Source organism: Amphiura filiformis, chromosome 16 (assembly GCF_039555335.1).
Source record: "Amphiura filiformis chromosome 16, Afil_fr2py, whole genome shotgun sequence".
NCBI lineage: Eukaryota > Metazoa > Echinodermata > Ophiuroidea > Amphilepidida > Amphiuridae > Amphiura > Amphiura filiformis.
This window is the reverse complement of record NC_092643.1, coordinates 25,537,142-25,549,675: the sequence shown is the minus strand read 5'-3', so window position 1 is coordinate 25,549,675 and position 12,534 is coordinate 25,537,142. Positions and strand designations below refer to the sequence as shown.

General features: G+C 43.2%; 1 protein-coding gene across 1 annotated transcript in view; it reads left to right on the top strand.

Annotated features, from left to right (window-relative positions):
* The window catches only part of LOC140172518 (uncharacterized), an 87,280-nt gene that overhangs the window by 68,618 nt on the left and 6,128 nt on the right, over positions 1 to 12,534 (top strand). Inside the window, exons 10-11 of the mRNA XM_072195664.1 lie at positions 9,347 to 9,474; positions 11,050 to 11,100. Coding sequence (XP_072051765.1) covers positions 9,347 to 9,474; positions 11,050 to 11,100 — 179 coding nt within the window. The remainder of the gene's footprint in view (positions 1 to 9,346; positions 9,475 to 11,049; positions 11,101 to 12,534) is intronic.

The window sequence follows — 12,534 nt, the reverse complement described above, 5'->3', positions numbered from 1 at the left end:
CCACCAGACACTCACTAGCTCTAAAACACCACCAGACTGGCACACACTCTTTCTAATACCCCACCAGACCCTCACTCTCTCTTATACGCCACCAGACACTCACTCGCTCTAAAACACCACCAGGCTGACCCAAACTCTCTCTAATACCCCACCCAGCCATCACTCTCTCTTATACTCCACCAGACACTCACTCGCTCTAAAACACCAACAGGCTAACCCATACTCTCTCTAATACCCACCAAGCCTTCACTCTCTCTTATACTCCACCAGACACTCACTCGCTCTAAAACACCACCAGGCTGACCCCAACTCTCTCTAATACCCCACCCAGCCATCACTCTCTCTTATACTCCACCAGACACTCACTAGCTCTAAAACACCCCCAGATTGGCGCACACTCTCTTTAATACCTCACCAGACCCTCACTCTCTCTTATAATGCACCAGACACTCACTCGCTCTAAAACACCACCAGGCTGGCCCAACTCTCTCTAATACCCCACCAAGCCATCACTCTCTCTTATACTCCATCAGACCCTCACTCTCTCTGAAACACCACCAGACTGGGGAATACCCCTTTAATCCCAAAACATTGTGTCCCTTTAAGCGGTTAACCTCTTAACCCCATTGTACGTCTTGACGTATATTTGAAGCCTTCATCATTGCAAATACAGGTAGCTACCAAAATGCTACCTATTATGTATACACTGTGTTAACCGGTCGCATTCTAGTTTGCTTTTTAAAGCATATGAACTTTGACCTCTGGGGTTGCGGCTAGCATAGCATACTTCTAGGGTCATAGGCCATCATTGTTCCAAGTATGAACCCTGAGGGCGCTATAGTAGTTGAGCTAGAGCTGTTTGAAATTTTACACATATTGCCCCCTGTAGCCCATGACCTTTGACCTTTGGGGTCGGGTGTACCCTAGGATGTATCTAGGGGTCATGGGCCATCATTGTACCAAGTATGGGCCCAGGGGCTACTTTAGTTCCTGAGCTAGAGGGGTGCAAAGGACTGATCTTGAGAAGGAGGAGAAGAAGGAGAACTAGAAACCACAGTTGTGTTTGACCAAACACGAATATCTATGCCCGTGGCCCACACTCTCTCTAACACCCCACCAGACCATCACTCTCTTATACTCCACCAGACACTCACTCGCTCTAAAACACCACCAGACTGGACCACACTCTCTAATACCCCACCAGACCCTCACTCTCTCTTATACTCCACCAGACACTCACTCGCTCTAAAACACCATCAGGCTGACCCATACTCTCTCTAATGCCCCACCAGACCCCCACTCTCTCTTATACTCCACCAGACACTCACACGCCTAAAACACCAACAGGCTGACCCATACTCTCTCTAATACCCCACTAAGCCTTCACTCTCTCTTATACTCCACTATACACTCATTCTCTCTAAAACACCACCAGGCTGACCCATACTCTCTCTAATACCCTACCAAGCCTTCACTCTCTCTTATACCTCATCAGACCATCAATCTCTCTAAAACACCACCAGACTGGACCACATTCTCTAATACCCCACCAGACCCTCTCTCTTATACGCCACCAGACACTCACTCGCTCTAAAACACCACCAGGCTGACCCAAACTCTCTCTAATACCCCACCAAGCCATCACTCTCTCTTATACTCCACCAGACACTCACTAGCTCTAAAACACCACCAGACTGGCACACACACTCTTTCTAATACCCCACAAGACCCTCACTCTCTCTTATACGCCACCAGACACTCACTCGCTCTAAAACACCACCAGGCTGACCCAAACTCTCTCTAATACCCCACCCAGCCATCACTCTCTCTTATACTCCACCAGACACTCGCTCTAAAACACCAACAGGCTGACCCATACTCTCTCTAATACCCCACCAAGCCTTCACTCTCTTATACTCCACCAGACACTCACTCGCTCTAAAACACCAACAGGCTGACCCATACTCTCTCTAATACCCCACCAAGCCTTCACTCTCTCTTATACTCCACCAGACACTCACTCGCTCTAAAACACCACCAGGCTGACCCCAACTCTCTCTAATACCCCACCCAGCCATCACTCGCTCTTATACTCCACCAGACACTCACTAGCTCTAAAACACCCCAGATTGGCGCACACTCTCTCTAATACCTCACCAGACCCTCACTCTCTCTTATAATCCACCAGACACTCACTCGCTCTAAAACACCACCAGGCTGGCCCAAACTCTCTCTAATACCCCACCAAACATTCACTCTCTCTTATACTCCATCAGACCCTCACTCTCTCTGAAACACCACCAGACTGGAGAATACCCCTTCAATCCCAAAACATTGTGTCCCTTTAAGCGGTTAACCTCTTAACCCCATTGTACGCCTTGACGATATTTGAAGCCTTCATCATTGCAAATACAGGTAGCTACCAAAATGCTACCTATTGCGATACACTGTGTTAACCGGTTGTACCTATTTTGCTTTTTAAAGCATATGAACTTTGACCTCTGGGGTTGCGGCTAGCATAGCATACTTCTAGGGTCATAGGCCATCATTGTACCAAGTATGAACCCTGAGGGCGCTATAGTAGTTGAGCTAGAGCTGTTTGAAATTTTACACATATTGCCCCCTGTAGCCCATGACCTTTGACCTTTGGGGTCGGGGGTACCCTAGGATGTATCTAGGGGTCATGGGCCATCATTGTACCAAGTATGGGCCCAGGGGCTACTTTAGTTCCTGAGCTAGAGGGGTGCAAAGGACTGATCTTGAGAAGGAGAAGAAGGAGAACTAGAAACCACAGTTGTGTTTGACCAAACACGAATATCTATGCCCGTGGCCCACACTCTCTCTAACACCCCACCAGACCATCACTCTCTTATACTCCACCAGACACTCACTCGCCTAAAACACCACCAGACTGGACCACACTCTCTCTAATACCCCACCAGACCCTCACTCTCTCTTATACTCCACCAGACACTCACTCGCTCTGAAACACCATCAGGCTGACCCATACTCTCTCTAATGCCCCACCAGACCCCACTCTCTCTTATACTCCACCAGACACTCACACGCTCTAAAACACCAACAGGCTGACCCATACTCTCTCTAATACCCCACTAAGCCTTCACTCTCTCTTATACTCCACTATACACTCATTCTCTCTAAAACACCACCAGGCTGACCCATACTCTCTCTAATACCCTACCAAGCCTTCACTCTCTCTTATACCTCATCAGACCATCAATCTCTCTAAAACACCACCAGACTGGACCACATTCTCTCTAATACACCACCAGACCCTCTCTCTTATACCCCACCAGACACTCACTCGCTCTAAAACACCACCAGGCTGACCCAAACTCTCTCTAATACCCCACCAAGCCATCACTCTCTTATACTCCACCAGACACTCACTAGCTCTAAAACACCACCAGACTGGCACACACTCTTTCTAATACCCTACAAGACCCTCACTCTCTCTTATACTCCACCAGACACTCACTCGCTCTAAAACACCACCAGGCTGACCCAAACTCTCTCTAATACCCCACCCAGCCATCTCTCTCTTATACTCCACCAGACACTCACTAGCTCTAAAACACCCCCAGATTGGCGCACACTCTCTCTAATACATCACCAGACCCTCACTCTCTCTTATAATCCACCAGACACTCACTCGCTCTAAAACACCACCAGGCTGGCCCAAACTCTCTCTAATACCCTACCAAGCCATCACTCTCTCTTATACTCCATCAGACCCTTACTCTCTCTGAAACACCACCAGACTGGAGAATACCCTTTAATCCCAAAACATTGTGTCCCTTTAAGCGGTTAACCTCTTAACCCCATTGTATGCCTTGACGATATTTGAAGCCTTCATCATTGCAAATACAGGTAGCTACCAAAATGCTACCTATTGCGATACACTGTGTTAACGGTCGTACTCTATTTTGCTTTTTAAAGCATATGAACTTTGACCGCTGGGGTTGCGGCTAGCATAGCATACTTCTAGGGACATAGGCCATCATTGTACCAAGTATGAACCCTGAGGGCGCTATAGTAGTTGAGCTAGAGCTGTTTGAAATTTTACACATATTGCCCCCTGTAGCCCATGACCTTTGACCTTTGGGGTCGGGGGTACCCTAGGATGTATCTAGGGGTCATGGGCCATCATTGTACCAAGTATGGGCCGCGAGGCTACTTTAGTTCTTAAGCTAGAGGAGTGCAAAGGACTGATCTTGAGAAGGAGGAGAAGGAGGAGAAGGAGAACTAGAAACCACAGTTGTGTTTGACCAAACACGAATATCTATGCCCGTGACCCCACCCCTTAACCAAGCACCCCCCTTGTCCCATCATGAAAACCTTTTGAAGTGGTCCAAGGAACCAAAATCAAAATGCCTACACATTCCCTTTTAAGGGAGTTTTTGTCAAGTGATCAGTTTTCTTGACGTACGATTCAGACCGTTATCATTGCAAACACAGGTAGCTAACAAAATACTACCTATTGCGCTACACTGTGTTAATATGTCGTACCAATTTAGCTTTTTAAAGTCTTTAAACTTTGACCTCTGGGGGATGTGGCTAATATAGAATACATCAAGGGTCATGGGTCATCATTGTACCAAATATGAACCCTGAGGGCGCTGTAGTTCTTGAGCTACAGCTGTTTGAAATTTTACACATATTGCTCACTGTAGCCCATGACCTTTGACCTCTGGGTCGATATTACTGCAGGAAATATCTAAGGGTCATGGGTCATCATTGTACCAAGCATGAACCCTGAGGGCGCTATAGTTCTTGAGCTAGAGCAGTTTTAAAATTTACACATATTGCCCCCTGTAGCCTGTCAGACCTTCGACCTCTGGGGTCGAGGCTACATTAAGTTACATCTAGGGGTCATGGGCCATCACTATACTAAGTATGAACCCTGAGGGCGCTATAGTTCTTGAGCTAGAGCCGTTTGAAATTTTATACATATTGTCCCCTGTAGCCCACGACCTTTGACCTCTGGGGTCGGGGGTACCCTAGGATGATGCTAGGGTTCACGGGCCATCACTATACCAAGTTTGGGCCCCGAGGCTACTTTGGTTCTTGAGCTAGAGGAGTGCAAAAAGTGATCTTGAGAAGAAGAAGAAGAAGAACTAGAAACCACTTGTGTTTGACCAAACACGAATATCTATGCCCGTGACCCCACCCCTTAACCAAGCACCCCCCTTGTCCCATCATGAAAACCTTTTCAAGTGGTCCAAGGAATCAAAATCAAAATGCCTACACATTCCCTTTTAAGGGAATTTTTGTCAAGTGATCAGTTTTCTTGACGTACGATTCAGACCGTTATCATTGCAAACACAGGAAGCTAACAAAATACTACCTATTGCGCTACACTGTGTTAATATGTCGTACCAATTTTGCTTTTTAAAGTCTTTAGACTTTGACCTCTGGGGGATGCGGCTAATATAGAATACATCAAGGGTCATGGGTCATCATTGTACCAAATATGAACCCTGAGGGCGCTGTAGTTCTTGAGCTACAGCTGTTTGAAATTTTACACATATTGCTCACTGTAGCCCATGACCTTTGACCTCTGGGGCTGATGTTACCGCAGGAAATATCTAAGGGTCATGGGTCATCATTGTACCAAGTATGAACCCTGAGGGCGCTATAGTTCTTGAGCTAGAGCAGTTTTAAAAATTTACACATATTGCCCCTGTAGCATGTGACCTTTGACCTCTGGGGTCGAGGTTACATTAAGTTACATCTAGGTGTCATGGGCCAACATTATACTAAGTATGAACCCTGAGGGCGCTATAGTTCTTGAGCTAGAGCCGTTTGAAATTTTACACATATTGCCCCCTGTAGCCCACGACCTTTGACCTCTGGGGTCGGGGTACCCTAGGATGATGCTAGGGGTCACGGGCCATCACTATACCAAGTTTGGGCCCCGAGGCTACTTTGGTTCTTGAGCTAGAGGAAAAAAAAAAGTGATCTTGAGAAGAAGAAGAAGAAGAAGAAGAAGAAGGAGAAGGAGAAGACTAAACAGAACAAATACAATATCTATGCCACCGTTCCACGGGCATAGATAACTAGAAACCACTTGTGTTTGAGCAAACACGAATATCTATGCCCGTGACCCCACCCCTTAACCAAGCACTCCCCATGCAAAAGTTACTGACCAACATGTGAAAGCCCTTGTTATAAACTTTAATTGATATAAGTATCAATCATCCTCATAGCACCTAAAATTAAAAATACCAATTGGGCGCCAAATCAAAAGTTGGTGACCACCATGTGGAAGCCCTTGTTATAAACTTTAATTGATATAAGTATTATCCCCATAGCACCTTAAATATAAAAGCTCCCAATTGGGCGCCAAATCCAAAAGTTGGTGACCATTATATGGAAGCCCTTTTTATAAGCTTTAATTGATATAAGAATCATCCTCATAGCACTTAAAATATTTAAAAAAGCGCCCAATTGGGCGCCAAATCTAAAAAAACTGGTGACCACCCCCTTGGTCACCCCCCTTACAAACCGTGACAACCCTTAACCCTCCTAACACCCATTAACCAACCATACTCCATGTCCCACAATGACAGCCTTTTGAGGTGGTCCAAGGCACCAATATCAAAATGCCTACACATTCCCTTTTAAGGATATTTTTGTTAAGTGATCAATTTCCTTGACGTACGATTCGGGCCGTTATCATTGCAAACACAGGTAGCTAACAAAACGCTACCTATTGCGTTACACTCTACACTGTGTTAATAGGTTGTACCTAGTTTGCTTTTTAAAGCCTTTGAAATTGACCTCTGGGGTTGTGGCTACCATAGAATACATCTAGGGTCATGGGCCATCATTGTACCAAGTATGAACCCTGAGGGCGCTGTAGTTCTTGAGCTAGAGCTGTTTGAAATTTTACACATATTGCTCCCTGTAGCCCATGACCTTTGACCTCTGGGGTCGATGTTAATTCAGGAAATATCTAAGGGTCATGGGCCATCATTGTACCAAGCATGAACCCTGAGGGTGCTATAGTTCTTTAGCTAAAGCGGTTTTAAATATTACACATATTGCTCCCTGTAGCCTGTGACCTTTGACCTCTGGGGTCGTGGCTACCATAAGTTACTTCTAGAGGTCATGGGCCATCATTATACTAAGTATGAACCCTGAGGGCGCTGTAGTTCTTGAGCTAGAGCTGTTTGAAATTTTACACATATTGCCCCCTGTAGCCCATGACCTTTGACCTCTGGGGTCGAGGTACTCTAGGATGATGCTAAGGGCCATGGGCCATCAGTATACCAAGTTTGGGCCCAGAGGCTGCTTTGGTTCTTGAGCTAGAGGGGTGCAAAAAGTGATCTTGAGAAGAAGAAGAAGAACTAGAAACCACAGTTGTGTTTGACCAAACACGAATATCTATGCCCGTGACCACACCCAACCCCCCTTCCCCTATTCACAAAACGAAAACTTATACCTCTTGGTATAAGCTTTAAATGATATAAGTATCATTATCATAGCACCTAAAATAAAAAGTTGGTGACCACCATGTGGAAGCCCTTGTTATAAACTTTAATTGATATAAGTATTATCCTCATAGCACCTTAAATAAAAAAGCGCCCAATTGGGCGCCAAATCCAAAAGTTGGTGACCATTATGTGGAAGCCCTATTTATAAGCTTTAATTGATATAAGTATCATCCTCATAGCACTTAAAATAAAAAAGCACCCAATTGGGCGCCAAATCTAAAAAAACTGGTGACCACCCCCTTGGTCATCCCCTTACAAACCGTGACAACCCTTAACCCTCCTAACACTCATTAACCAACCATATGCCATGTCCCACAATGACAGCCTTTTGAGGTGGTCCAAGGCACCAATATCAAAATGCCTACACATCCCTTTTAAGGGAATTTTTGTCAAGTGATCAATTTCCTTGACGTACGATTCGGGCCGTTATCATTGCAAACACAGGTAGCTGACAAAACGCTACCTATTGTGCTACACTGTGTTAATAGGTTGTACCTAGTTTGTTTTTTTAAAGCCTTTGAACTTTGACCTCTGGGGTTGCGGCTACCACAGAATACATCTAGGGTCATGGGCCATCATTGTACCAAGTATGAACCATGAGGGCGCTGTAGTTCTTGAACTAGAGCTGTTTGAAATTTTACACATGTTGCTCCCTGTAGCCCATGACCTTTGACCTCTGGGGTTGATGTTAATTCAGGAAATATCTAAGGGTCATGGGCCATCATTGTACCAAGCATGAACCCTGAGGGTGCTATAGTTCTTTAGCTAAAGCGGTTAAAAAAAATTACACATATTGCTCCCTGTAGCCTGTGACCTTTGACCTCTGGGGTCGTGGCTACCAAAAGTTACTTTTAGAGGTCATGGGCCATCATTATACTAAGTATGAACCCTGAGGGCGCTGTAGTTCTTGAGCTAGAGCGGTTTGAAATTTTACACATATTGCCCACTGTAGCCCATGACCTTTGACCTCTGGGGTCGGGGTACCCTAGGATGATGCTGAGGGTCATGGGCCATCAGTATACCAAGTTTGGGCCCCGAGGCTACTTTGGTTCTTGAGCTAGAGGGGTGCAAAAAGTGATCTTGAGAAGAAGAAGAAGGAGGAGGAGAAGGAGAAGACTAAACACAACAATACAATATCTATGCCACGTTCCACGGGCATAGATAAGGAGGAGAAGGAGAAGACTAAACAGAACAAAGACAATAACTAACCCACCGTTCCACGGGCATAGAGAAGGAGAAGCCGAAGACTAAACACAACAAATACAATATCTATGCCCCGTTGCACGGGCATAGATAAGGAGAAGCCGAAGACTAAACACAACAAATACAATATCTATGCCCCGTGAACACGGGCATAGATAAAGAAGCCCAACTCCCAATAATCAGTATAACAATTTCACTCTTAGCCCTTGGGTCGAGAGATAAAAACAGGAAATTGTTGTCGCAGTCCCCCATACATCAAAGGCGTATTTGCCAACTTGTTGCTGCAGCTCAACGCCCTCCATGTTTCATATGTGACTGACTGTGAACTTTTTCAAACCCTCAATCTCTGTGATTCACCACAATGTTTAGTTGAGTTTGTATTAAAAAAAATTAAAATTGAATCTTCAGTCCATTCACCCATCGCACGGTTCCGCCATATGCAAGGAGAGCCTCGATCTGGCAGCATGCATGAATGGGAATTGAACCAGTCATATAACATTGCGTAAAGTCACGTAATACTTCCTTTCATGCCTATTGCCAGTTCGAGGCTCTCCTCGCATATGGCGGAACCGTGCAATAGGCAAATACCATTGTCCAAATTGCCTTTCATTCTTTCTCACCAGGTTTATCCAATAGAGCCTTACAGCAGCAGGCAGAAGAGGTCATAGAAGAAAATGAGCAACTGAAAAATATCATCCATAAACTCAACGTACAACTCAGTAGATATCAAGCAAAATGCCCACCACCACAGGTGAGAAAACTAGTCAAATAAAGGGTAGCAAATACCTCTATAGCTGTGAATCATCCATAAGCTCAATGTACAACTCAGTAGATATCAAGCAAAATGCCCACCACCACAGGTGAGAAAACTAGTCAAATAAAGGGTAGCAAATACCTCTATAGCTGTGAATCATCCATAAACTCATTGTACAACTCAGTATAAAGCAAAATGCCCACCACCACAGGTGAGAAAACTAGTCAAATAAAGGGTAGCAAATACCTCTATAGCTGTGAATCATCCATAAGCTCAATGTACAACTCAGTAGATATCAAGCAAAATGCCCACCACCACAGGTGAGAAAACTAGGCAAATAAAGGGTAGCAAATACCTCTATAGCTGTGAATCATCCATAGACTCAATGTACAACTCAGTAGATATCAAGCAAAATGCCCACCACCACAGGTGAGAAAGCTAGGCAATTATTGTCGCTTGGCAGCAAATGCTTCCTATATGTAAATAGATGCATTTGTAGGATTGTAGATGAATAATTCAAACATTTTTGCCTGACAAATCCATTGAAAAAGTACTCACTACTTTAGCTTTCGCCATCTGGGCTGACAGCTTGATCACAAGCCGGTTTGCGGGAAAAGCAGTGGACCAAGTCACTTGTGATCAAGCCGTCAGCCCAGATGGCGAAAGCTAAAGTAGTACTTTTCGAATGGATTTGTCAGGCAAAAATGTGTTTGAATGCTTCCTATGTGTATTTGAGCTTTGAAATCAAAATCTCCTATGTCAAAATTGAGCCCAGTTTCAAAACCTCCTCATCTATAATAATGACAGGGCTTCAAGCGGCCATGTATTTCTTATTTTTCCTGTATTTTTTAACTCTATATTTTCCTGTACAAAATTCCTATAGATTCAGAAACAATAGGTCAACTCTCATGTCCAATTCTCTAATAAGAATTGTAATATTTGTTCTTTTCATAAATGTAGCTGACACTGATAGCTAGCTATCATGGAACATTTCAGTTTGAGCCTTGATTCACCAATTTTAGATTCAAAAACAATATACATGTAGATCAACTATGTCTCATACCCAATCCTCTATAAGACATGTAATAAACATCTCAAAAAAGTAATTACCCCCCTTTAAATAATGGCCATTATTCAAAAACTTGCTATTGTATTACAAATCTGTAAAATTTGTTGGAAGCAGAATTTATTTCTGCCTATTTTGACACCTCATTTATAGCAATTGACTAAATATTGACATCACAGCGTACATTTAAATCAATGTAACCTAAGATTTGAAAGTTGCAGTAAATTCTATTGATTTGTATTCAGTATAATGGAAGGAAATCTGTGTAATGATATCCCAGTGTTTTTGTATTGTTGTAAGTGCAAGTTTCAAATCATTGTGTTTTATTGTTTTCTGGGCTATCGTATCAAATGAGGTGCCAGAATGTTCAGAAATAAATTCTGCTTCCAATGCATTTGACAGATTTGTAATACAACAGGCAGTTTTTGAATAATGGCCATTATTTCAAGGGGGTAATTACTTTTTTTGAGATGTTTACCATGTACCTGTTGTTATCATACATGTAGATCACATATCTTGAAAACTTGGATTATCTTCTAGAACACATCACTGATGGAGTAAGTGTCAATGTAATACAATTCTCTCTTTGATTGTTTCATGGGTTGCATGTGTATCTCCATTTCCATCATCATGATTTGTTATGGGACATGATCTGATTTATTTCGGCCAAAGGTGGCTATTTTGAAAAGTGAGTTTTCATCATCATCGTCATCATCATGAAATTTATTAACCAAACATAGTATTGCTGAAATCATTGTAATCAGTTGCATACATGTACTCGGATGTGATGTTATGCATTCATATCCAAATTTTATTTAATTGGTATTTTGTTCCCTAATCTTGTCAATGTCTGAATTTCATAATTGACCTTTTCGGTAAATCCCATAAGCTTTTGTGAATAGACCTAAGATATCGTCATTTGACGCCATGCCAATGTGCACATCATTTTAGGAACATCATTACTGCACATTTCAAAGTTGTGAGCTCATTTACAGGTCTGCCAGCAAAGGCTTTTGTGTTTTACCGAAAGTGTCAATTGCTACCTTTAGCCTCGTTGGTTCAGATTGCATCATCACATAAATAATCCTTGCATGTCGCATCATCTAGGAGTTCAACTTGGTATGCATTGCACATTAATTTATAAGATTATTATCACCCCATTGGTTTATGTTTAATTGTAATATATATAGCACCTCAATGATAATAGCTGTCTTTGTTTCATGGTGTGATTGATTTAATCAGCCAATCAGAACCACACTTTCATGCTTGTGCAATGTAAATGATAAAGTGGTGCAAAAAAAGTGCAGAAGTTCTTTGATAGGTAAAACAAGATGATCCTCGAAAAGGACATGCCCCCATGTTAATATGATCGAAGTAAGAGATGAATGTATTGTAAGGAATAAGTACTTCATTTTTGTTTGAATTAAGAATGGAGATTCAAGTTAAAACACACAGAATAGGTAGCTGTAGAAGAGTTTGTAAAATATTATTAGGACAAAAATTATTTACTTGTCCTCACCCTCTCTCTGGAAGATATGGTATGTCCTTTGGATTTATCTAGACCTGTTTTGCTTAACCCTAACACTGACCCATGCTTTTTGGGATCGGAAGTCAAAGAAGATCCGAATTTTTGACTTGGCACCCCCGGGATTCGAACCCCCCGCATGCCAAGCACACGATCGCGGACCGGTAGCTGCACAGGTTATTGCTGCCCGCCAGCAATTCCGTGAGCATATCACACTTCGGGTGATTGCGTCATCGCAGACCCTGGGATGCATGCATGTTATGAATTTTTCATCGTGGTATTTTGTGGTTTTTACTGGTGTTAGGGCTAATAGTAAACACCACAACTCACCTAAATAGGTGGAATTGAGATATATCTGTACTGTATTGTTCAACCAGAAATGTCTATAGACCACTTGACATCACTTTTTATCGACAAAGGCAAGGGACTTGTCTATCGATATGCTTGAGCAAGCCGCTACACTGTT